The following is a 26,146-nucleotide window of genomic DNA, read 5'->3' as shown; positions in this document are numbered from 1 at the left end:
TGGCATACTGGGGATAGTTGGCGCTTACTTGGTGAGTTTCATGTACTGGGGGCGGTTAGTGCAATTGCAGGAGTTTGGGCGTGATTCATTAGCCCGTCAACTTGGGTGATGAGTTAAAGACTAGGTGGGTGAGTAGGGCTCGAATATTCTTTGTTGTCTACTCCGAATATCGTTACAACTTTTGTTATCATTATTATTGGAACGTTACGATCAAAACAAGTCTTTTGTGTTTATCAATAAATATTTAAAAACTCAACTGGGCTTTGCAGTGAATTAAATTGAAATGCATCACCAACAAGAACCCTACCTGGCCTCCAAGCGCCCTTTTCTGGATAGTAGTCACTTCAGGGGTATGGTCTGTATGTATATATGGTATGAGCTGGCCCATCCCCTGAACCTGTGTCTCCTCCCTCCCAGAAATCCCCATAAAGTCTGTTACACCCAAACTCCTCCCTCAGTACCTGCCTTGGATCCGGGTCAGCAACATGAGAGATATCTTAAGGTGATTAAAGGCTATTAATCTCAACTCTCTGTCTAATGTGGTTGATCAATAGTGCTACAATTTAATCACCTTAAATTTTTGGGCCATGGACAAGGCAATACAGGCAGATAAACTGGACACCAACCCTAAAGATCCGGAGGCCTCAGTCAAATTTGATCAATGGTTGCAATGCCTCATTGCTTTCATGAGATGCAACAGCATACAGAGTGAGGAAGACAAACGCTTCACTCAGCTTGGACACTGAGTCTTCCAGATGATAAGGGACTGCACTACCTACTTGGCCGCAATGGAGCTCCTGCAGAAAGATATCGGACCCCGACGAATGTCATCTATGCCAGATTCCTTCTGGACAGTCGAAGACAAGTACCTGATGAGTTAGTCGATGAGTACATGCAGGTCCTGTGGGAGCTGGGGCGAGCCTGCAACTGCAGAGAAGTCTCTGCTGCTGCCTGATACACAATGCACGTGTAGCTGGGTTCAAGTCTGATCACATCAGACAGAGACTCCTGGAAAAGAGCAATCAAAGCCTATAAGGAGTAGTCAACCTGGCTAAAATGCTTGAGCCACGCAGCTGAATGCAGAGGTCTTCTCGGAGAACACGGCCGCCACATGGGGAGCATGGATGCTGCCATCTTGGCACACTGGATTCCAGATCATTGCTGCCACCATTGAGCACCCAAAGTGCTACTTCTGTGGACACACGAAGCATCCCCGGAAGAACTGCCCAGCCTGAAACTATATGCTCCACCTGGGGGAAGAAGAGACACCATGGGAAGGTATTTAGGTCCCAACCCCCTTCCAGCAGTGACGCATCCAGTCGAAATCAGCTGCCATCTTGGACCGTGTCACTTCTGGCTTCACCTCTGGCATCACTTCCGGTTGTAGGAAATGGTTCGGCAGGGCCATGGGAGTGCCAATCCAGATCAACACCACTTCCGGCGGCAAGGAGCAGCACTGTGTGCGCGGCATAGGGGCAGCCATCTTGGTGGGTGCCCCCCAAACCAACTCTATAGCAGCGACTCAGACAACGACCAGATGCTGGCCTCAATTGCCCTGGATCAGGACAGCCCACATCAACTGGCCAGGGCCATGATGAACATCGAGTAAGTAAATGGTCACGTCACAAACTGCTTATTCAATACGGAGAGCTTCATTCACACAGGCACAGTACAGTGCTACTCCCTCGTGGTAACCCTGGCAAAATATAAAGTCTTCCTGGCCTCCTAATCCCATTATGCTGAGATCCACGGCTGTTGCACCGTGACGCTGACTGTGCGGGGCATGGAGTATGAGAACTTTAAGCTCCTTATCTTGCCACAGCTCTGCACACAGAGCCAGCTAAAGAGTGTCCAAATGCAGTTTGACAGCCCACACCCGCCTGTCATGATCCGCAACTGCAAATTCTTAAACCTCTTGACCCCCTCTCTGAACATGACCTGTGGTCTCCCTAACCTTCGGAACCACCACCACCCTTGTTCAAGAACCTTACCCCCGACTGCAAGCAGATCATCGCCAATAGTGATACAAAGCCTTCATCGAAGCAGAAGTCAAACAACTTCTGGCAGAGGGGATCATAGAACCCAGTACCAGCCCCTGGAGGGCACAGGTGGTGGTTGTTAAAGGTGGAGCCAGGCTACACCCAAACCATAAACCGATCTACCTAGCTGGATGCCTACCCACTCCCGCATCGCTGACATGGTGAACAAGATCGCCCAGTTCCGGGTCTTCTCAAACATTGACCTCAAGTTGGCCCACCACGAACTCCCAATCTGTCTGGAGGACACCCCATACATTGCCTTCGAAGTGGACGGCCACCTCTACCACTTCCTCCGAGTCCCTTTCAGGGTCACTAATGGGGTCTCTGTCTTCCAGATGGAGATGGACCGAATAGTGGATGACTATGGACTCAAGGCCACTCTTCCTCACCTAGACAATGTGACCATCTGCGGCCAAGACCAGCAGGATCATGACTCTAACCTGCAGAAATTTCTCCAGGCCACAAAGAGCCTCAACCTAACATATAACCAAAAGAATTGCGTGTTCGGTACTTCATGGCTGGCCATGCTGGGTTGCATGGTGGAGAATGGGTCTGACCCTGACTGCATGTTGGAATTCCCATTGCCCCATACCCTCAAGGCCCTGAAAAGGTGCTTGAGGTTCTTTTCGTATTGCGCCCAGTGGGTCCCAAGTTATGCGGACAAAGCCCACCCTCTGGTGAAATCTACTACCTTTCCCCATCACCAAGGCAGCAATGCGTGCTGTGGATGAATGCTTCCCATTTCAGGTGGAGAGTTTGACTTTGCCCTGGCTGCCACGATCAAGCAGGTGGGCAGATCAGTGGCTTTCTTTTCCCGAACTTTCTAGAGCCCCTAACTTTAGCATTCAGCCATCGAAAAGGAAGCCTAGGCCATAGTGGAAGCTGAGTACCACTGGAGGCACTACCTGGCTGGAAAACTATTCACCCTGCTGACTGACCAACATGCAGTCACTTTTATGTTCAATAACAAACAGTGGGGAAAAATTAAGAACGGCAAGAGGTGGAGAATTGAGCTATCCACCTACAACTTCAAGATCTTGTACCGGCCCTGGAAGCTCAACGAGCCTCCCGATGCTCTGCCCCATGGCACATGTGCCAACGTGCAGTTGGACCTCCTCCAAGTCCTTCACAACAACTTCTGCCATCCCAGGGTCACCAGGCTCTACCACTTTATTAGAGCCCACAATCTCCCCTACTCGGTTGAAGATATTGGGGAGCTAGACAAAACCCACATTATCAAAGCCATCTGCCCCTTCGAGCAGTTGAGCATAGATTTCAAGGGCCCTCTTCCGTCCACCAACAGGAACATATACTTCCTGAATATCATTGATGAATACTCCCGCTTCCCTTTTGCCATCCCCTGTCCGGATATGACTACAGCCACATTCATAAAGGCACTGCATATCTTATTCACTCCTTTTGGATACCTCGGCTATATCCATAGCTAATGGGGATCCTCGTTTCTGAGGGAGGAGCTGCGCTAGTACCTGCTGGCCAAGGGCATAGCCACGAGCAGGACCATGGGCTATAACCCCCAGGGGAACGGCTAGATAGAAAGGGAGAACGCCACCATCTGGAAGGCAGTCCTCCTAGCCCTCAGGTCGAAAGGCCTACCCATCTCCCAGCAGCAAGTTGTCCTCCCTGAGGTGCCGCATGCCATGAGATCCCTCTTCTGTTCCGCTGCTAATGTGACACTGCATGAAAAGCTCTTTTCCTTCCCCAGGAAGTCGGCATTGGGTGCCACACTGCCATCCTAGCTGACGACCCCTGGAGCCGTACTGCTCCAGAGGCATATCAGATGCCACAAGACTGACCCTCTGGTCGAGAAGGTCAATCTCCTCCATGTGAACCCCAAATATGTTTACGTGGAGGACCAGGATAGGCAGCAGGGAACGGTTTCCATCCGAGACCTGGCTCGTGCATGGAACTCCTCAACCAACCAATCAACATGCCCTCATGGTAACCCTGGTCAACTGGCCCCACTAATTGCACCTGACACCGTGCCCCAACCCCAGACCGAGCAACCTCACAGTCCTACTAACCTCGGAGGCACAACTCTGTCTAATGTGATTGATCGATAGCACTACAAGGGGTCCTTTACGATGCAGGCTGCCTTCTTGAGGCATTGTCTTATACAGATGTCTACAATGGTGCCTGCACTGGACGTCATTTTCTGTTGCCTTCTGCATTCCTAGTCACTCGAGTTACCAAACGAGAGAAGTTGAATGTTTAGTGGATTTAGTGCAGAAGGGTCAGAAGTGAGAAAACCCAACTTCTGGCTCATTCTACTTATTCCTTGAAGGGCTCAGGCTTGAAATGTCAGCCACATATCCTTGTTTTTTATGGATGCTGAAAAGACCTTCTGAGTTTCTCCAGCATTTTGGTGTGTCTTTACTACAATCACAGCTTCTGCAGGCTTTCGCGTTTCACTAAGTCAAACACAGGTGCTGATCTCCCATCCATTGAAAAAAGTAGCCATCGTCATTAAGGATCCCCTTCACCATGCTCACTCGCTTTCTCACCAGGCACGAGGTACAGAGGCCTATAGTTCAGCACCTCTGAATGGTTTATTTCCAACAGCTATCAAGATTTTGAAAGTCCCTGTACCACCCTAAACAGGAGGCTTTCTCCAGGACCAGCCTAAGAACTTGTCTGCACTGTTGTAACTTAACATTTTGTGTTGTACTAACTGCAAATGTGAGTATTTATCTATACTTTTATGTTTATTATCTTTTTCTGTCTTGTGCGTTAACTTGTGCTTATTGTTTGTTAGTGTACTTTACCTACCTATGTAGCTGCAGGAAGGATTTTGGTGTGTAAGTACAATGTACTTTTACGTATGACAGGAAACATTCCCCTCTGCTTAGCCACCTGGAAATGGGCAGTGGATAAAGAAACACACCCAACATCAGCTTTCACTTCATGATTCAGCGTACCTAATTCTGGAGCTTCCCGAGGATACATAACTGGAGCTTTTTTTAATAGATGTCATGGGATAGCTGTGGTTGCAAGCAGGAAAGTCTCATACTGCAGTTTCCCCCAGTCTCCCTGACCAATGGCCTAATGCTTTGACCCAGTAATCCTAACTGGAATCTCGGAAGGGTGGGGGACGGGTATGATGATGTTGGAATAAAGAAAGAATGTCCAAAAATGTACTCCTATTTTAAAACTGTCATTTTTCTTCACTTTTTGCTCTCCACCTTAAACCGCAAGAAAGATATGAGGCCTTTGTTATTGTCCGATATTTGAAGCCACTTCGTAGGCACATAGCTCAGCCACAGATGTTCTCAGTCTACTCAAATAATCCCAGAGCAACTTGCCTTCACCAGTTTCCTCATGTCACTTTAAAATGTTCCTTTTAGATCTCTCATCAATCATTTTAAGAATTTGTAAATCTGGGTTAAAAGAACCAACTTTTTAATAAATGTAATTACTTGAATTACCTTTGAGCTTTTGTATATATTTTCTTGCCAATAATCTCCAGTTTAAAAAAAAACAGAAAGTCTAGTAAACATTATGGGCCCTGATGCTAACGGAACAAGACCACTGTGTGCGGGCTTGGTCACAGCAACACCACTGTGTGTGGGATTGGTCAAAGCAAGACCACTGTGTGAGGGCTTGGTCACAGCAAGACCACTGTATGAGGGCTTGGTCACATCGAGACCACTGTGTGTGGGTTTGGTCACAGCAAAATCACTGTGTGTGGGCTTGGTCACAGCAAGACCACTGTGTGAGGGCTTGGTCACAGCAAGGCTACTGTGTGTGGGCTTGGTCAAAGCAAGACCACTGACTGTGGGTTTGGTCACAGCAAGACCAGTATGTGTAGGCTTGGTCACAGTAAGGCCACTGTGTCTGGGCTTGGTCACAGCAAGATCAATATGTGTCGGCTTTGTCACAGCAAGGCCACTGTATCTGGGCTTGGTCAAAGCAAGACCACTGACTGTGGCTTAGTCACAACAAGACCAGTATGTGTGAGCTTGGTCAAAGCAAGATCAATAACTGTGAGCTCGGTCACAGCAAGACCACTGACTGCAAGCTTGGTTAAAGGAAGACCAATGTGTGTGGATTTTGTCACAGCAAGAGCACTGATTGTGAGCTTGGTCACAACAAAACCAATGTGTGTGGACTTGGTCAAAGCAAGACCACAGCCTGTGGATTTGGTCAAAGCAAGACCACAGCCTGTGGATTTGGTCAAAGCAAGACCACAGCCTGTGGACTTGGTCAAAGCAAGACCACAGCCTGTGGATTTGGTCAAAGCAAGACCACAGCCTGTGGACTTGGTCAAAGCAAGACCACAGCCTGTGGATTTGGTCAAAGCAAGACCACAGCCTGTGGACTTGGTCAAAGATAGACCACAGCCTGTGGACTTGGTCAAAGCAAGACCACAGCCTGTGGATTTGGTCAAAGCAAGACCACAGCCTGTGGACTTGGTCAAAGCAAGACCACAGCCTGTGGACTTGGTCAAAGCAAGCAACCTGAAGTGAAGAGAAATGAAATCTGCCAAGAAAACTACACCATTCGCAGATTCATGTTATCTTCCTAGGAACATGTTCATTGCTTCATTGACGACAGCTTTTACTTCAAAACAGTTTCACTGTGGTTACCAGACTTTCTGAAGTACCCTACATGAACCTTGTCTATCTACCTCTCTTTCTCTATTTCTATTTTTTATTTTTATCTTTCTCTCTTTTTCTGTATTGTTGTCAAACAATTTCAATTTGAGGGAGAGGGTTTCACTGTGACTCATCCTCCATGTTTTGATTATTTTTCAAACACCCACAACACAGCACCAGATAACTTCAACCTTTTCCTCTGAATGGAGGCCCAACTTTTCAAGGAATTTTACCGAGACTGGATTTTTTGTGAACTTTTTGCATTGCACATCCTTTAATTTGAAGGTTGCCAGCCTACATCATGCTGTGAACCATTGTTCTATTGTGTGCTGAGGGATGAAACCAAGTGGCAAAAGTATCGAGCATTATGGTAGTTAAAAAGTGCCTTGCAATGACAAAACCGGAATACACATAGAAGTTGGGCATCAAATATATTTTGATTTTTTGAATTAATTTTAATTTAGATGTACAGACCCTTCTGGCCCATAATCCTGTGCCCACCAAATTAAGCTGCAACCTCCATAATTTTTTGAAGGTGGGAGGAACCATCTGAGACTCCTATATGCATAAAATGATACTTAATTATTTATTTTTATGGATTAATTACTTGTCCTGCATATGTATTGTTTGTAAATGAGTTAGGCCTGCTTGTGTGTCTGCATGTTTTGCACCAAGGACTGGAGAATGCTGTTTTGTCGAGTTGCACTTGTTCAATCAGATGACAATAAACTTGACGATGTGAAACCCACACAGACATAAGGAGAATGTACAAACTCTTTACAGACAACGCCAAATTTGAACTTGTGTTTCTGGCATTGTAACAGCAGATATGCACTCATTGGTGATGTGATTATGGATCCCTACTTGCATTTCAAAGTGGTCGATATTAGTCAAAAAAGTCCTGGAGTTCTACTGCACAGAGAAAAGGCCATCGACCCAACTTGCCCATGACGACCAAGTTAGTCCTATTTGCCTGCATTTGGAGGAACTCAGGAGGAGCAAGAATATGAGACGGGCCAACTCCTTGAGGGAAATGCCTGCCTTCTGCTGCTCATGGGACAGGCGATGGGGCAGTGGGGGGAAAACGTGAGTGCAGGTGTGTTTCTTCCAGATTCAACGAGTTAACCCAGTAACAGCAACATCTTCCTGTTGTCCACTAATGGTCTCTATCACATATACCTGCTTTCACTGGCATCAGCCAGTTCTGTGTACAGAGCACAACAATTTGAATGCAATTTTTATCCATTTAGTACTGAGTCAAAAGATATATTGTTGCTGGGGCAGCTAATGATGCTCCATAATCACTAGCTGAAAGATACGACCAACTGCTGTCAGGTAACTTTCACCCGGTGATGCACTCAACTTTCAAATGATGTTTTCTTTGTGGGAGGTACTTCATTCCAGTTTGGTGCTGACCCTCCTACTGAAACATTGGCAGTCACTGAAATCTCAGTACAAAAGCAAGCTCCAGCGTGGTGACAGGCAATCGTGGCAGAACAGCCATGCCCCTGGATTGTTTTTGCTTCTGTGCACATGAGCTTCATGCTTTATTGAGACTGATTAATGGAGCAGGTAAGAGAGTTTTCCCAAATGTCGATACCAATTAAAATAACTTGTGTGATCATGTAAGGAGAAAGTTTCATCAGCGTTGTTTAACATGTTTTGCAAGTACATATTAGGCAACTAAGCCATGCATCTGAAATGTAGCCTGGACCTTTTCGGTCTTTTATTTAGTAATGTTGGTCGGAAGAGCAATTAACATTAAATATGGTCCATGCGCAAAAATAGTTCAGCAGCAAACAAATAATCAGTCCCTTTCAAATATTTGTGCATGTGTTAATTTTTCAAATTGAGAGGTGAAAATATTTGCTGTATTTTAAGTCCTCATATAATCATATATTTTCCTTCTGCTCTCTGAAGACCTTGTGGTTTGCTGCTCTTTAATTAAATCTTTGCGCAAATCATTGTTTTTGAATCCTAATGTAAACAACTAGAAACAGAGGCTTCAATTATTTCCTTTTGTGTGTCTGCATTGGTTAGTGAGATGCTTTAAGAAAAGTGGTATGAATAGTTTTGATGTGGAACTTCTCGTCAAAAATGGCGTTGGCTTTTATTTAATTGTTTTGACTAAACAAAGATGGGCAACAACAGGTTTAAAATATTACCAGATCTCTCAGTGTTTTACAGGAGTGTGGCCAAAAGACTTGACCACTTAAAGGCAGGATCAAAAAACCAATAAGAGTTACTTTGAAGGAGCAGTTTTAAGAGGAATGGACACATTAAGGAAGGAAATTTCATAAGTTTGGCCCTTGCTAGCTGAAGACATAATGACAAATGTCAGAGCTGTTTGGAAGGAAACAGTGGAAGAAAGGGTTAAATTAAAGGAATTTTGTGGTGGAGAAATTATAGAAGCAGAATGAAGTGAAGCTGTTGAAACAAAATTCAGAGCTTTAAAATTGAGTTATTGCTTGACTCGGAGTTATTGTAGATCACAAAGGGGAGGAAGTGATGGGTGGCCTTGTCTTGGTGAGAATATGGAATGTGCACAGTAAAGAGGAATACCCTGTACCTCAACTTTAGTATTAAGGAGGCTGGCAAAGTGTGTGTGTGCTGCAGTTAGGATGGAGGGCTACAGAAGCTGAAGTCGGGGTGGATTCATCTAATTGAGAAGCATAGAACATAACTTTACAGAAACTAAGCCCTTTGGCCCTTCTCGTCTATATTGAACTGTCCCACTGACCTGCAAGAAGTCCATACCCCCCCCCCCATCCATGTACCTGTCCGAATTCTTCTTAAATGTTAAAATTGAGCCTGCATTCACCACTTCAGCTGTCAAATCGTTGTATACTCTCACTCCTCTCTGTGTGAAGAAATTTCCCCCTAAACTTCTCCCATGACTCAAGGCAAAGCACTCTTAAACCATGTCCTTTGGTTTCTTCTTTTCTTCTTCTTTGGCTTGGCTTCGTGGACGAAGATTTATGGAGGGGTAAATGTCCACGTCAGCTGCAGGCTCGTTTGTGGCTGACAAGTCCGATGCGGGTCAGGCAGACACGGTTGCAGCGGTTGCAGGGGAAAATTTGTTGGTTGGGGTTGGGTGTTGGGTTTTTCCTCCTTTGTCTTTTGTCAGTGAGGTGGGCTCTGCGGTCTTCTTACCTAACCTCAATGAAAAAAGCCTACCTGCAATTTTTTTTTTACCTCTATCAAATCTCCCAACTTTCTTCTACACTCCAGGGAATAAATTCCTAACCTTTTTAACCTTTCCCGGCAACATCCCAGTAAATTTTCTCTGCACTCTTTCAATTTTATTGATATCTCTGTTGCAGGTGGGTGACCAAAACTGTACACAACACTCAAAATTTGACTTCACAAATGTCTTATACCACTTTACCATAACATCCCAACTCCTATACTCAATATTTGATTTATGACCATTGTATCCAAAGTTCTCTTTATGACCCCATGTACCTGTGCCACCGCTTTCAGGGAATTATATATCTGTATTTCCAGATCCCTCTGTTCTATTGCACTCCTCAGTGGCCTACCATTTTTGATGTTTGGGAAGGGAAAAGAGAAGAGAAAGGGACAGAGCTGCAGGATAGGAGACATTGGTGGGGGGGGGGGTGGTTAACAGAAATTGGAGAAATCTATGTTAATGTCATTGGAGCGCTGAGGGAGATCTGAATTGAGGTTCACAAAATTACGAGGGGAAAAACAGTTTTTAAAATAAGAAACCACTCCCAATAATTGCGGTGTCTAATACTAGAGGTTATTGGTTTAAGATAAGAGGTTTAGCGGCAATCTGAGTAAGAAATTTTACACCAGTGCTTTGTTTGAATTTAGAATGCACTGCCTGACAGGGTGGTGAAGGCAAGTAATCCCACCACATTGCAGATGTATCGAACTGTGAATTGGACCAAGTTTAGGAAATGGAATGAATAGGGATAGTTACTAATGGGCAGCGTGGACATAGTGGGCTGTATGGTTCCTTGCCCGGCTCTCTAAGTCTGAGGAGTACAATTTAGCTATTTATCCCATCAGGTCTGCTTTATCATTCAAATCATGCCTGATTCATTTTTCTTTTCAATCCCATTCTCCTGCCTCCTCACAACATTTGATGCTCTTACTCACAGAGAACCTATCAATCTCTGCTTTAAATATCCCCAATGACAGCTTCCACAGCTGTCTGTGGCAATGAATTCCATAGATTCACCATCCTCTGGAAAATAAATTTCTCCTCATCTTTGTTCTAAAGGGATGTCCTTTTATTCTGAGGCTGTTCCCTCTTTTCCTGGACTCTCTCTCACCACTGAAAACATTTTCTCCACATCCATTCCATTCAGCTCTTTCAATATTTGGCGCATTTCAATGAGAGCCCCTCTCAGTCCTTCCAAACCCCAGCAGGTACAGGCACAGAACCATCTAATGCTCCTCATACATTAACTCTCTCAACCTTGAGATCATGTCCTCTGGACACTCTCCAATCCCAGCTCATCCTTCTTGAGATATGGGGCCTAAAATTGCTCACAATATTCCAAATGTGGATGGACCACTGCCTTACTAAAGTCTCAGCATTGCATCATTGCTTTTATATTCTGGTCTTCTTGCATTTGGCTTCCTTACTACTGACTCAACCAGAAAGTTAACCTTTAGGGATTCTTGCACGAGGTCTCCCAGGTCCATTTGGGCCTGGTTTCTGAATTTTCTCCCCACTTAGAAAATAGTGTACTTCTTTGTTCCTTCCCCCAAAATGCATGACTACACATTTCCCAACAATATATTTCGTCTGCCACTTCTTTGCCAACCTGTCCCAAGCCCCTCTGCAGATTCCCTGCATCCTCAACACCACCCTGCCTTCTACCTACCTTTGTATAATTCACAAACTTGGCCACAAAGCCATTAACTCCATCATATAAATTATTTACATACAGGATGAAAAGTAATTGGCCCCTGTGGAGCACCACTAGTCAACATCAGCCAGCCAGAAAAGGGCCCTTTATTCCCACTCTGCCTTCTGTCAGTCAGTCAATCCTCTGTCTTTTCTCGTAATCCCATGGGCTCCTATAATCAAGTACAACATAAAGGTTGTGAATTGTGCTGTCCTGTTTTATTTGGTCAATACTAGCACATAAAAATTCACTCAACATTCAAATTGTGGAATATGCCCTTTTTTAGGCAATAACAATTTGTAATTTTTCTGTATGATCTTAAAAGTGCACTTGGAGTAACCACCAACATAGTTTTCTCTTTCCTAACCCCAACCCTGTCTCAAGCCATTATGGAAGTAATGGTTTAAAGGCAAAATTCATCATCACTTTTACGGGGCATGTAGAGATTGGCATATCCTCAGAAGGTTTAGGGTTGGTTTTAAAAAAAACAGTTGCACTGAAATATTAATTGCAAGCAAAAATAGTTGAGGAGAGGGCTTTTTGCTCATGGTTATAATGGGAGTGAATTTACTCTGATGTGCAAGGCAATTCAGTGGTAAATTTATGTAAACTATATTATGCATATTTAATATACATTTTATAAACTGAAATTTTGAGTCCACTTTGGCAAGTTTATTTTAAGGATCAGTGGGTGAAGTAAATGTTGAAAAGTTTTATTTGTTTTATCTCATTGGTTCATCTTACTTACTGATATTGGTGATATGTCATGAAAGAAACTTGAATTCAGTTGGAGAATTTGATAAGTCGCCAAAAGCGTTAGTGTTCAGACCTGTCAGCTATAACTGCACATTCTGTAACATTATTTGCGGGTTCTTGTGTCACTCAAAAATGAAACTTATTTACGGTAAAATTGTAGCCGTTGCCCATATCATGAAGGTAGTTGATGTACAAAAGCAAATAAGTTATTTGATGGGAACATTTTTGTCCCTGTTACTTCATCAATGAAAGATATATAGTTCAGTGTTTCTCAACCTTTTTCTTTCCACTCACATACCACGTTAAGTAATCCCTATGCCATTGGTGCTCTGTGATTAGTAAGGGATTGCTTAAGGTGGTATGTGAATGGGAAGGGAAGGATGGGAATCACTGCTCTAGACCCAATTGGTACTGAAATATTTTGCTTGAGAAAATGTCTCATACAACTTTACCACAACATCCATTGGCCCATTTCCTTTGGAGTTATGAAACTGTGCACGCAACGAGCCAATTAGGTACGATTAAAACAATGGTTTTTAAACCTTTTCTTTCCACCCACATCCCACCTTAAGCAATCCCTGACTGATCACCTATGGCATAGGGAATACTTAAAGTGGGATGTGAGTGGAAAGAAAAAGGTTGAGAACCACTGATGTAGTTAGTACTGTTTCTATGGACTTGCAGGTGTCATATAACAGGCTTTTCATCAAAATTGAGGCCCATGGAATAGAAGTGTCTGTGGGTAGAAGATTAGCCAAGTAACAGGAAACAGAGCAGTGAAAGGTGATTTTTTTCAGATTGGAGGGAAATGTACACTGTAATTACCCAGTGCCTGTATTTGGGCCACTGTTTGTCCTAAAATTCTGGGTGTGCAACATGGTATTGTGTGGGGTTGAGGTGAAGCACAGATTGTACGAGGTACCATCAAAATTAGGAGAGGCCATGGGGTCCAGCAAAACCAATGTTGTGAGAATGTATGGATGGGTGACCTGGTGAGCATGTGATAAAAGTGTGTCTGCTGGAGTCCACCAGTACTGTGGAGCTGGACTGTGATGGAAGTGGCAGATTTTGATGAATCACTTACAATACTTAATTGACTTCTGGGGTGCTATAAGCAATTAGGATTACAAGATGGTAGGAAGTAGGTCTTGCCTTTTGGCTCCGTCTACTCTATCTGTTTAGGGATGTTTTCTAAACTCTCCAGATTATGCTATTCAGAAGTGCCGGAGTTTAAGCATCTGTTTTAAACCTCCCATGACTGCTGCCCACCAATGTGTGAATTACAGAGTGGAATGTGAGCCTATTTTTGTACACTGCATAGTTTTATTTGAACACATATTAACTGCCCGCACTATGTCCAAGGTCAGGATGGCTTAAGTGAAAGCATTCTCCTAAAGTAATCTTCCTTTCGTTTTCCCAGATGCAAAGAGAGATGGCGTACACAAAAGAAGCTCCTCCTTCCTTCCGCCACCATGGTCCACTTCCACATGGGCCCCCAAATTCACCACCAATAACTCAGTCAATGCCACCTTCACCATCCAGGATCCTATATAATGGAGGAAGAACCATACTTATGCCAGGAAGTGCCACAGTCCCTCGAGACAAACTGTCCAGTATGCCGCCATCAAGGTCTATATCCCCTAGTCCGAGTGCCATCTTGGAGAGGAGAGATGTCAAGCCAGATGAAGATCTGAGTGGTAAAAACATTCCCCTCTTCAGAAACGAAGGTCTGTATGCCGATCCCTACATGTATCATGACGGACGAATGAGCATAGCCTCATCCAGTGCTGGAATTCCTGGGGATGTACCCGACCACATGCTGTACCTTCGGCCTTCAATGAGATCTGGAAATGTATATCCAAGCACTGGTGGACAAGGTGACATGATGGAGCAGTCCTTGTACAGAACAAAGCCCAGAAAATATTCTGATGGCTATACTCCGCCAGTTAACTCCAAAACACCTCCGGCTTCTCCCCAGAAGCTCAGTGACATGCGCATGATAGATCTTCATGGACCAAGTGCTCACATGGCTCATCCAACCCAGCTTGACCGGTCCTCTTCTGTCCGGAACTCTCTCAGGAAAGACTCTGGGCCACCTATGTTTATGGAAACAGCCGCGATCAAGTCGCACAGTGCTACGTCTTCGCCACCTATTTCTGACATGGCAGCATTTTCAGCTGAGAAGCACATGGCAGGTTACAGTGGGGCCACAGCGACACCAAATGATCCAGAAACCAGGTGAGGGTGACCGAGAAGTGATGGGAGGTGGGGATGAAGAACTGAAGAGTGTAGCCATTTTGTTAAGCTGAACGTGGCAGTTTGTTTATTGATCATTAAATAAAGTGAGTGGATTGTCTTTGAGGACAGCTAAGAACTGATAAACCTCTCAATGTTTTGTGATTTGCACACAGTGACAATGAAGAAGTAATAATCTATGTCACAGGGTTGTTTGGAGGGGGCCCTGAAATTCACCCATTCCCGCTGACCTCTTTGTTCCAACTCACGGATCCGAGTGTGATTTATATCATGTAGAGCCTAGGCTCGAGCACACTAAGAATCCTCTATTTTGGATGATGTGGTTATTTGGTTATTTTAGTTTTCCTTTGCATGCCTCCCCTGTGTTCTCACCAGTGGCTAAGTCAGCCACATTGTCCTTACATCTCCCAAAAGTTATGCATTGGTGCCAAGAAACTTTCCCCAAGGCAAAGCGCGCAGTAAAGATTGTTTAGATGGATAATTATTTTAAAAGTAAAACTCTTGTTGTTCTAGATTAGTGATTGGTGTATTTTAATGCAGCAAGTTTCTTGTGAGATTTCATGTGGGCTTCTTTGTTGTGACGCCTCTTGAACATGAGATGACTCAGAGAGGGAAAATATTCTGTTCGCTGACCTCTGCTGGTGACACTCCTGGCAGTTATGTGAAACATCTGTTAAAACAGAGCACAGTGGATCATCAGCACGAGAAACGTGTTGACAAGTGAATCTCCACAGCTTGATGCATTCTATCTGGGCCTATCTTGGATGTTTCAGTCTGGAGGCACTCAAAACTACTCTAGTGATCATGTCCTGATTAGTTCTGCTGGAGTAGATTCCTGGAAGGATTGGGGTATGACCGGGAGTGATTGTGCATTGGTTCACTGAGCGGTCGCTCTTTGCTAATGGAGGAAAGTTGATTAAGGAGCTGATTTAAAAAAAATAATAAATTCCTCCTATTTTCAATTTGTCTTAACCTACTTTATGAGCTGCAAATCTTTTGGATTGTGCTTCTTTGTTGATGATCAGAAACAGCTTTACCGATGCTTTTAATACTGTCTAACTTTGGCTGCGAGATAGAAAGATCAGTGTTCTGATCTTATTTAATTTCCTCTTCCACTGGTGTGCTGCCATCTCACTTCCAGAATCCATCACAGCTGGAAGAGATAAGACAGTATTAAAAGAACCAAAAGGGTCAATTTTATTCCTTTCAAGTTTTAACGGCAAATAATTAAAAATATTAAATATACAACTGAAGTGAAGAGTGAAACACGATAGGGCTGCAGACGATATTGTTGTAGTAAACACACAGAAATGCTCGAGGAACTCAGCTGGTCGTTTCAGCATCAATAGGAGACAAATATGTTTCTTAGTTCGAATTTGCATGATTTTACTGGTCTGACGAATGTTCACACATGAACGACCAAAACTCAAAATCTCCATTTCCTTACGTGAGTTTAGACAGCATACTGGAAGTGTGGTAATTCAAGAGGCGGGACTTGCAACGAGTTTCATTGATACGCGCTATACATTAGCCCGTTGTTCACAGAATGGCTGCAGGTAACTTCAGACTGCAGGCATTCTGGGAAATTTACTAGGGGTCTAGCAGGTAAAATAACGGAACGGGAATGGCACCCTCATTCCCATTCCGACCTTTTTACACAACATGCACTCAGGGAAAATGGCAATAATTTCCTCGAATGCAGTGGCTGTGTAAAAAACATAAGAGATATATTGCTGATGTTTCAGGCCTGGGCCCTTCTTCAAGGAAATATCAGAAAAGGTAGAAGCAGGATATATCAGAAAGTCTCAGAATTCAAATGGGGGAGGAATCCAGACCAACAAAAGGTGTTACTTGCATGTTATAAGGGGCTAGATAGAATTTATCATGTCTGTGCGAAAGGAGACAGGGAATGGAGAGATGACGGGGGAAGCAGGGGTTTAACGAAAGCCAGGGAAGTCGATATGAATGCTTTCCGGCCTCTCTATTAAGCAGTACATAAAAGTGCTGGAAAAGTTCAGCAGGTCACACAGCATACATGGAAAGCAGAAAGTGGTCAATGTTTTGGGGCTGAGCCCTTCTTCAGGTGCTAGCTTTTACCTGCTAATCCTGGCAACATCATGGCAAATCAGGCCCAAAACTTCAACCACCTTCTGCTATAGTGTACTGCATGAGACCTCAGCATCCGTAGTGTACCACCTACATTAGGTGAATAAAACTGCACACAATACTCCAAATTTGGCCTCACTAATATCTTATGCAACTTTACAATAACATCCCAGCTCCTATACTCAATACTTTGATTTATGAAGGCCAATATGCCATGGACTCTCTTTACAACTCTATTCACCTGTGATGTCACTTTCAGGGAATTAGATATCTGTATTCCCAGATCCCTTTGTTTTACTGCACTCCTCAGTGCCCTACCATTCACCGTGTACATCCTTTCTTAGTTTTTCCTTCCAAAATGCAATAACTCACATTTGCCTGCATTAAATTCAATCTGCCATTTTGTAACCCATTTTTCCAGCTGGTCCAGCTCCCTTTGTAAACTTTGAAAACCTTATTCGCTGTTCACAACACCTCCAATCTTAGTGACATCTGCAAACTTTCTGATTCAATTTACCACGTTATTATCCAGATAATTGATATAGATGACAAACAACAATGGTCCCAGCTCCGATCCCTGAGGCACTCCACTAGTCACAGGCCTCCAGTTTGAGAAGCTATCATCTACTACCACTCTCTGGCTTCTCCTATCCAACCATTGTCAAATGCAGTTCACTTCTTCACCATGAATACCTAGCGTCTGAACCTTCCTGACTAACCTGCCATGTGGTTAATTGTCAAAGGCTTGACTAAAGTTAATGTCGACAACATCCACCGCTTTTCCTTCATCAACTTTCCTGGTATCCTCCTCGAAAACTCTCTAAGATTGGCGAAATATGACCTACCACGCACAAAGCTATGTTGACTAACCATAATCAGTCCCTGGGTATCCAAATAATTGTATATCTGATCTCTTAGAACATCTTCCAATAATTTACCTACTACTGATGTCAGGCTCACCAGTCTGTAATTTACAAGGTTTCTTTTGGAGCCTTTTTTAAACAATGGAACAATGTGAGCTACCCTCCAATCCTCTGGCATCACACCTATGGCTGAGGATATTTTAAACATTTCTGATAGAACCCCTGCAATTTCTACACTAGCCTCCCACTAGATCTGAGGGAATATCTTGTCAGGCTCTGGGGATTTATCCACCTTTATTTGCTTCCAAGACAGCAAGCACTTCCTCTTCTTTAATCTGTATAGGTGCCATGACCTTGCTGCTAGTTTTCCCTACTAAGCACAAATCTGTGTCTGTTTCCTGAGTTGATACGGATGAAAAAAAAACGTTTTAGATCTTGCTCATCTCTTTTGGCTCCATACAAAGCTGACCATTCTGATCTTCGTGGGAACAAATTTTCTCCTTGTGCTCTTAATATACCTGTAGAAACCTTTAGGATTTTCCTTCACATTGTCTGCTAAACCAACCTCATGTCATCTTTTAGCCTTCCTGATTTCTTTGTTGAGGTTTTTCTTGCATTTTTTTATACCCTTCAAGTACCTCATTTGTTCCATGTTGCCTATACCTGCTATACACCTCTCTCTTCTTCTGAACCAGGTCTACAATATCCCTCAAAAACCAAGGTTCCCTATGCCTTATAACCTTGCCTTTGATCCTGACAGAAACATACAAACTCTCTACTCTCAAAATTTCACATTTGAAGGTCCTCTACTTACCTCGCGCATCCTTGCCCGACAACCGTTTCTCTTAATCCACACATACTAGATCCTTTCTCATATCCTCAAAACTACCCTTTCTGCAATTTAGAATCTCAACCTGAGGCCCAGACCTATCCTTCTCCATAATTAACTTGAAACTAATGGCATTATGATCACCGGACCCAAAATGTTCCCCGATAAAATGTTCCCCTACAAAATGTTCCCTACTTCTGTCACCTGTTCTATCTCATTCCCTAAATGTAGATCCAGTGTTGCATTCTCACTAGTTGATACCTCTATATATTGATTTAGCAAACTTACCTGAAAACATTTGACAAACTCCAAGCCATCCAGCCCTTTGACAGTATGTGGGTCCCAGTCAACATGTGGAAAATTAAAATCCCCTACTATCACAACCTTATGCTTCCTGCAGCTGTCTGCTATCTCTCTACAGATTTGCTCCTTCAATTCTCAGTGATTTATATAGCAATCTCATACCTTTCCCATTCCTCATCTCCACCAATATAACCTTAGTAGACGAGCCCTTGGTCTGTCCTTCCTGAGCAAAATTGTGATATTTTCCCTGACGAGCAATGCCTCTCCTCCCCCTTTCATCCCTTCCGTTCTATTGCGTCTACAGCAAAGAAAGTCAGGAACATTGAGTTGCTAGCTGTGCCCCTCCTGCACTCAAGTTTCACTAATGGCCACAAGGTCATAATTCCATGTGCCAAAACATGCTTTAAGCTCGTCTGCCTTTCCTACAGTACTCCTTGGATTGAAATTGATGCACGTTAGAAAATTTCCGCCACGTACAACCTGTTGATTTCTAATGGTGCATGCAATTTTAACATCATCTTTTCTCTCCTCTATCTGCTCTGGCCCTCTGGTTCACATCGCCCATGATGATTGCAAAGCAAACTTGTTTCATGAGAATAAGTTCAGTTTGTTTAACGTTTATGGAAATGACAACAAGTGCAAAAAGAAGAGATTATTCAACCCATGATCTGGGGCTTATTCTTGGGCCGATTCATTCAAGTAACCCTCATGTCCTGGTGTCTTTGTCGGCCCCATAGGTGGTTTCCTTTCAGGTATATATGTCCAGTTCTCTTTTGAATGTTACAGTTGAATTTGCTTCCTTTGCACTTTATCACAGTGCATTCCAGATCACAAAAAACTCACTGTATAAAAAGAGAAAATATTTCCTCATGTAGCTTTTGCTTCTTTTGGCTTTTGCCTTAAATCTCCAGCCCCTCGTTGCCAACTTTCCTCCCACTGGAAGCAATTTCAACATATTTTCTTCACTAAATTACTTCATGATTTTGAACTTTGTTGGATCTCTAAGCCTTTGGGGAGAGTGACGCCAGCTTCCCTGATCTGTCTTCACAAGTGTTTTCCCTTCTTCATGGCACAATTCTAGTGAACCTCCACAGCTCCTCAGCTTCTGGGCCTACCCATCCTTCTGGTCCCCAGGGCTGAACACAACACTTGGGCTGAGACTGAGCTGTCAGTTCAACAGGAATCATGTGCCGCTTTCTGGAAGGTGTTGTTTGTATGTTCTCCCCGTGGGTTTTCTCTGGGTCCTCCAGTTTCCTCCTACCTTCCCAAACTTACAGTGTGGTGAGGTTAATTGGGCGGCATAGTTTCATGATCCGGAAGGGGCTTCCGTTGTGTTATATTCTTCTTCAGGTGGAAATCAGGGGGTTGGATTTAAAATGAAGACAGATAAAGATTTGAGGCATTGGGAGTCTGGGAGGAGCCTGAAGAGGAGACGAGGCCAGCATAGATAAGCCATGATTACATTGAATGGTGGGACAGGCTTGAGAGGCCTGGCAGCTTACTCCCACTCCTATTCTCTTGAGTTCTGATGGTTGGGGTGATTCTTTGCAAAAATTGTTCTCCCCATCCTCACAGCCAGAGTGAAGTCTTAAGATCAGATTGATGGATCTTTGTTCTTGCTGTTTTCAACAATTGTATGGTTCTAAAAACAAAACTCTAAATTGAGCCAAGTTGGTGGTAGCTTTGTGCAGATTCATAAAATCCTACATTTCTGCTTTTCTTTTATTGTGGGAATCTTTTTGTTAAAAGAAGTAATAATGAAACCAAGTTTCAGAACCAAAAGTTATGAATGTTACTTTTATTTCTTTGTGCACAATAGCTGCTTGCATTTTTCCCCCCACTAAATGTGGGGAAGTTTGCTCTATACTCCAGAAAAGTAAAACATAAAGTACACATACTACAACTAATGAGTGACTGTCTCAATAGAATTTTTGTTTGGCAATGCTTCAAGCTTTCTTGGTTACATTTAACCTGGATAGGTGATCAAATGGAGCATTGTGAGCATATATTCAGTTGTTAAGCTGGTTAAATAATGCAGCGACTGGATTTGACTGAGCTGCTACATTTACTAGACCAGAATGCCCAGGTTTTCCCCAGTGGGAATCTTGGTGAATTATGAAGTCCAGTAAGTTTCCCCATAGATCTATCAATGGACCTGGTCATTTTTCACACATACCTTAAGGAAGGGCTCAGGCCCAAAACGTTGGTAATACATCTTTACCTCTGATGGATGCTGCGAGGCCAGCTGAGTTCCTCCAGCATTTCTGTGTTTTGACTACAAGAATAGACTTTCGTGTTTCGCTCCTCTCTGTAGTTCTAACGAGCCTCTAGATTAGGGAAAGGAGAACATCAATCAAGCTTTCTGCTTCTGATAAACGTCCTGTGAGTCTGCAATAAGCATGGGTGGGCAGCCAAGGACGGGCACAGTTGTTATGCTCTTTGTGGATAAGTACATAGAATGCAGGACATTATAGCCCACAATGTTGTGCTGAGCAATGTAAATTTACTCAGAATCATCTGACTTTTGATACGCATGTGACCACTTGGTGAAACTGTACCTAATAAGAGTAGAGAGGGGAAAATCTGTTGTGAAATCAACTAAAATTCCTGCCTCTCTGCCCATGTTGTTCAGCCACAGGAGATAAGTTCAGTGGGGAAGAGTCGTGTCTGAGTCACAAAGGGCATATTTCCTAAAATGATTATATGTCAGATATTTCCTTGGAGTTTCTCTCCCTCACCTCTAATCTACACCTTGCCCAAAGGACTAATCCAGTACATAGTACCTTTGACCATAGCTGACACCAAATTAATGTCATTGGACAGAGAACAGGAAGAAATGCAAATTAGATCACTACTTCAAAAACTCTCCCTGTGTTATTTTAAGCAGTTCCAGGATTTTGAATGCAAATTTGCTACCATCTCCATTGGAACGAACTGATACTGTTACATGTCCACTCAGGGTGTGAATGTGGCACTATCTTTAAGTGCATGGTGGACGTAGTTTTATTGAACAACCATAAGGATAAAATTATTGCTTTCAGATGCCCATAGATGAAAGAACTGCAAAATTAATGGGAGGAGCAGAAGGAGATGTTGAGGGAGACTTGCAGCTTTGATTTAAATAAATGTCCACATTCAAGAACTACAGCAAAGTTGGTGACAGTAACAGTCTGATCAAATTTTACATTTTCCCATGAAGGAGTCCCATCAAGTTACATTGGCTTTGGTTTGCTGCTACTCTGGGGCTGATTTTCTCTGAGGGATCATTGTTCATTTGCTGTTCATTTAAGAAGAAAACCATCCAACTATCAAGTGAGTGGTTTTTGCCTTTTGCACAGGCTACTGAAGTCACAGTGGGCAAGTAGGGTAGCAGAGACATGTCGACCATGAACCATGACCTTTATTAGGCAGATGTGGAGCAGTACTTTCAAGAGTGATTGAATAAACTATTACCCAGACTGTCCTCTAATGTCCTCAAGTGAAAGATACATGGGGGAGAACAGTACCAGGACTCTTCATTCCCGAAGCTACATCTAGACATTATTTCCAATGGCGTTGTGACATCAGTGCCCTTGACTTCTCCATTCTGCTCACCGACCCCCAACTTCATTCCATTTAAATGCACTGCACTCCTCTCACTTTGCATCAATTCCAGCCTAGTCATCAAATCAAAAGATAGAGGAGATGCCATTGTACTTTGTCAGACTGAACTCTGCCTTGCAGAGGCCAAAGGACCTCAGAAATCTTCATGCCCACCACAGAACCACGGTGCCTCCAGCAAACTCAAGGCTGCTGTCCCCTGCCCTGCACAAATCTCATTACACACGAGGAGATCACCTCTCCACAGTCTCCAACCTGATGGTGCCCAATCCCACATTTACTGCTTTTATCTCTTACCCAAGATTCACAAATTGGATTGACCAGACAGGCCCATTGATTCTTCCTGTTCTTCCCCACTGAACTTATAACTCCTTGTACCTCGATTTTATCCTGTCTCTCCTTGTTTACAGTCCCTTCCCACCTACATCTGGGACATACTGCACCTCCACCATTTTGATAACTTCCTGGTCCCCACCACCTCATCAACACTATGGATGTTTAATCTTTAGACACCTTCATCCCCCATCAGAAAAATATTACAGCCCTCCACATCTTTCTACAACAAAGATCCAACTCATTCCCCTGCACCAACACTTTATTCTGCCTGGTCACATTTGTTCTTTCAATGAACAGCTTCCCTTTTGACTCTTCTTACTTCCTGCAAATCAAACCCACGGGCACTCACATGGGCCTCACCTATACCAGTTTTTCTGTTGTCTACGCACAACTGTTCTTGTTCCAAACCTTCTCTGGTACCACTCCCCAACTCCTTCTCGGTTATATCGATGACTAGGTTGGTGTCGCTTCTTGTCAGGACCTGCGACTGGCCCACCCTACTTTCAGAATCGCTTGGACCATTTCTGATTCCCCTCTTTTTTGGTTCTCGTTATCTCCCTCACTATTTCAGGAGACAAGCTCTCCACTGACAGTTACTGCAACCCACTGGCTGCCACAGATACACACACAGTTACCATGAAGGAGTACATTTTATGAACATTTAAGTGCTGATTGAGGCTTCTTACTCCTGTGTATTCTTTCCAGGATCGAGAAACCTAGCATAAAAGGGGGTTTGCAGCACAGTGTAGGTACCTATTTAACCAGTGACAATGAACTAAAGGGATAAGGAGAGCTCCCAGCCTTCTTTTTGAAGCTTCAGTGAAAAATAAACTACTTAAGGAACTCAGCGGGGTCAAACAGCATCACCGGGAGAAAATATGGCTGATGTTACAAGTAGGAACCCTTCAGGTCTCTCTTGAAGAAGATTTCCAACCTGAAATATCAGCCCTTCTTTTTCTTGCACTGGTGCTGCCAGTTCCTCTGGCAGATTGCTCTTTGCTCCAGATTTCACCATCTGCATTCTCTCCTCTCCTGGTGTTGATTGTAGCCTTCTCCGCTCCTACCCAACCCAACCCAGATGTTGTGTCATTCCAACCTGCTCCGCATACTGTCTCTACAATGACTGACCATTTTACTACTACCAGCCGTTCCTACCATAATGTGTGATGTCCCTTCTCTCTTGCCGAGGGACCTTGCTCAAAGACCATGGTCTGCAGCGTCGAGTGGGCAATTCTCTTTCCTGGGCAGGCATTGATCATTAAATGCTGCCTTGCTTCCATGTAAATGTTGAGATCATCAACTGCCCTGGTATCTCAGCTGAGTGTTACGCATCATGCTCTAATCTCTGGATCAATAGGTTCTCCAAATCTGCTTAATTTGCATTCTACGAAGCAATTGACCCTTTGTTAATAGATAAAAGTAACTGGTTTGAAATTTTCAATTTGTTTTTATTTATTTTGACCATGGATGAATCAGGGGAATATATAATGGGGAATAAGGAAATGACAGACTAATTAAATTCTTACTTTAGTTCTGTTTTCACAAGAGAGGATACAAATAACCTCCCAAGGATGTTGGGAAACATAGAGACTAATGCAAGGGAGGAACTGAAAGAAATCAGTATCTCTAAAGACATGGTCTTGGGGAGATTGAAGGCCAATAAATCCCAAGGGCCTGATAATCTACATCCTAGGGTACTTAAGGAAGTGGACATTCAGATAGCAGATGCCTTAAGAATTATTTTCCAGAACTCGATAGACTCAGGATCAGTACCCATGGATTGGAGGGTTTGCTAATGTTACCCCACTATTTAAAAACTGGGGTAGAGAAAAAGCGGGGAATTATAGGCCAGTGAGCCTTACATCAGTAGTGGGCAAAATGATGGAATCCATTATTAAGGATGTAATAGTGGAGCATATGACTAGCAGAGAAGGGATCGGACAGAGTCAAATTGATTTACAAAAGGTAAATCGTGCTTGATAAATCTATTGGAATTCTTTGAGATGGTGACAGGTAAAATAGATGGGGGACAGCCAGTGGATGTGGTGTACCTGGACTTCAAAAAGGCCTTCGATAAGGTCCGACATAAACGACTGGCATGCAAAATAAAGGCTCATAGGATTGGGGACAAGGTATTGATGTGGATTGAGAACTGGCTGGCAGATAGAAGACAGAGAGTTGGGATAAATGGCTCGTTTTCTGAGTGGCAGGTGGTGACCAGTGGGGTGCCACAGGGATCTGTACTGGGACCCCAGCTGCTCACAATTTACATTAATGATCTAGATGAGGGGATTGGATGTAATATCTCCAAATCTGCAGATGACACTAAGCTAGGAGGGATTGTGTGCACTGAAGAGGGGGTCAGGAAGCTCCAGTGTGATTTGGATAAATTGGGGGACTGGGCAAATGCACTACAATGTGGATAAATGTGAGGTTATCCACTTTGGTAATACAAACCGGAGGGCAGATTACTATTTGAATGGCAATAGATTGGGAGATGGGGAAGTGCAGAGAGACCTAGGGGTTCTTGTGCACCAGTCACTGAAGGTGAGCATGCAGGTACAGCAGGTGGTTAAAAAGGCAAATGGTATGTTGGCCTTCATATCAAGAGGGTTTGAGTATAGGAACAAGGATACCTTACTGCAGCTGTACAGGGCCTTGGTGAGACCACACCTGGAGTATTGTGTGCAGTTTTGGTCACCTTATCTCAGGAAGGATGTTCTTGCAATGGAGGTTGTGCAGAGGCGATTCACCAGGCTGATACCTGGAATGGCAGGAATGACTTCCGAGGAAAGATTGTGCAATTTGGGATTGTACTCGCTGGAGTTTAGAAGATTGAGAGGGGATCTCATAGAGACCTATAAAATTCTGGCAGGACTGGACAGAATGGTTGCAGAAGGGATGTTTCCAATGGTGGGGGAGTCCAGAACCCGGGGCCATGGTTCGAGGATAATAGGCAAACCATTTAGGACCGAGATGAGGAGGAATTTCTTTACCCAGAGGGTGGTGAATCAGTGGAATTCATTGCCACAGAGGGCAATAGAGGCAGGTTCATTGAATATATTTAAGAGGGAATTAGATATATTTCTTCATTAGAATTAGGGTTTACGGAGAGAAGGCGGGGTCGGGGTACTGAACTTTAAGATCAGCCATGATCTCATTGAATGGCGGAGCAGGCTCAAAGGGTCGAATGACCTACTCCTGCTCCTATCTTCTATGTTTCTGTGGATGGTGATGAATATAGGCAAATATTTGGAATGAGAAAGGATGTTCATGGTTTCCTATTCCGTAGTGTTTATTACTGTAAATGTCTGAAATTACTGGCTTTAACCACTCTTAATTAAGCTTCGCAGTGAACCAGCAATTTTCTTCATCTTGTGCCATTAAAATCACTTCCCAATGTTAAAGTAAATGATGAGCAACAGAAGGTTACAAAATCCGATTCCAAAGGCAGGTTAATACATCAGACCAGTGGACAGCAGGTGGGCTATTTTCACACAATAGGATTTTCCAGGAATATGGTTGATTTATGGGGATTATTTCAGAGGGAATAAAAAGG

The 26,146-nt window shown here is 43.6% G+C and overlaps 1 protein-coding gene across 17 annotated transcripts in view; it reads left to right on the top strand.

Annotated features, from left to right (window-relative positions):
- LOC138751792 (sickle tail protein homolog) overlaps positions 1-26,146 on the top strand; it is a 689,307-nt gene that overhangs the window by 575,149 nt on the left and 88,012 nt on the right. For 16 of the 17 annotated variants that reach the window (XM_069914590.1, XM_069914602.1, XM_069914587.1 and 13 more), the window contains one exon: positions 13,715-14,532. In XM_069914590.1, the coding sequence (XP_069770691.1) occupies positions 13,715-14,532 (818 nt within the window). Of the gene's footprint in view, positions 1-8,015; positions 8,225-13,714; positions 14,533-26,146 lie in introns of those variants that run through there. The other variant, XM_069914600.1, reaches the window with a different exon arrangement.

Source organism: Narcine bancroftii, chromosome 1 (genome assembly GCF_036971445.1).
Source record: "Narcine bancroftii isolate sNarBan1 chromosome 1, sNarBan1.hap1, whole genome shotgun sequence".
In the NCBI taxonomy this organism is placed as follows: Eukaryota; Metazoa; Chordata; class Chondrichthyes; order Torpediniformes; family Narcinidae; genus Narcine; species Narcine bancroftii.
The sequence above is the reverse complement of the archived record's forward strand: the minus strand, read 5'-3'. Positions and strand labels throughout refer to the sequence as shown.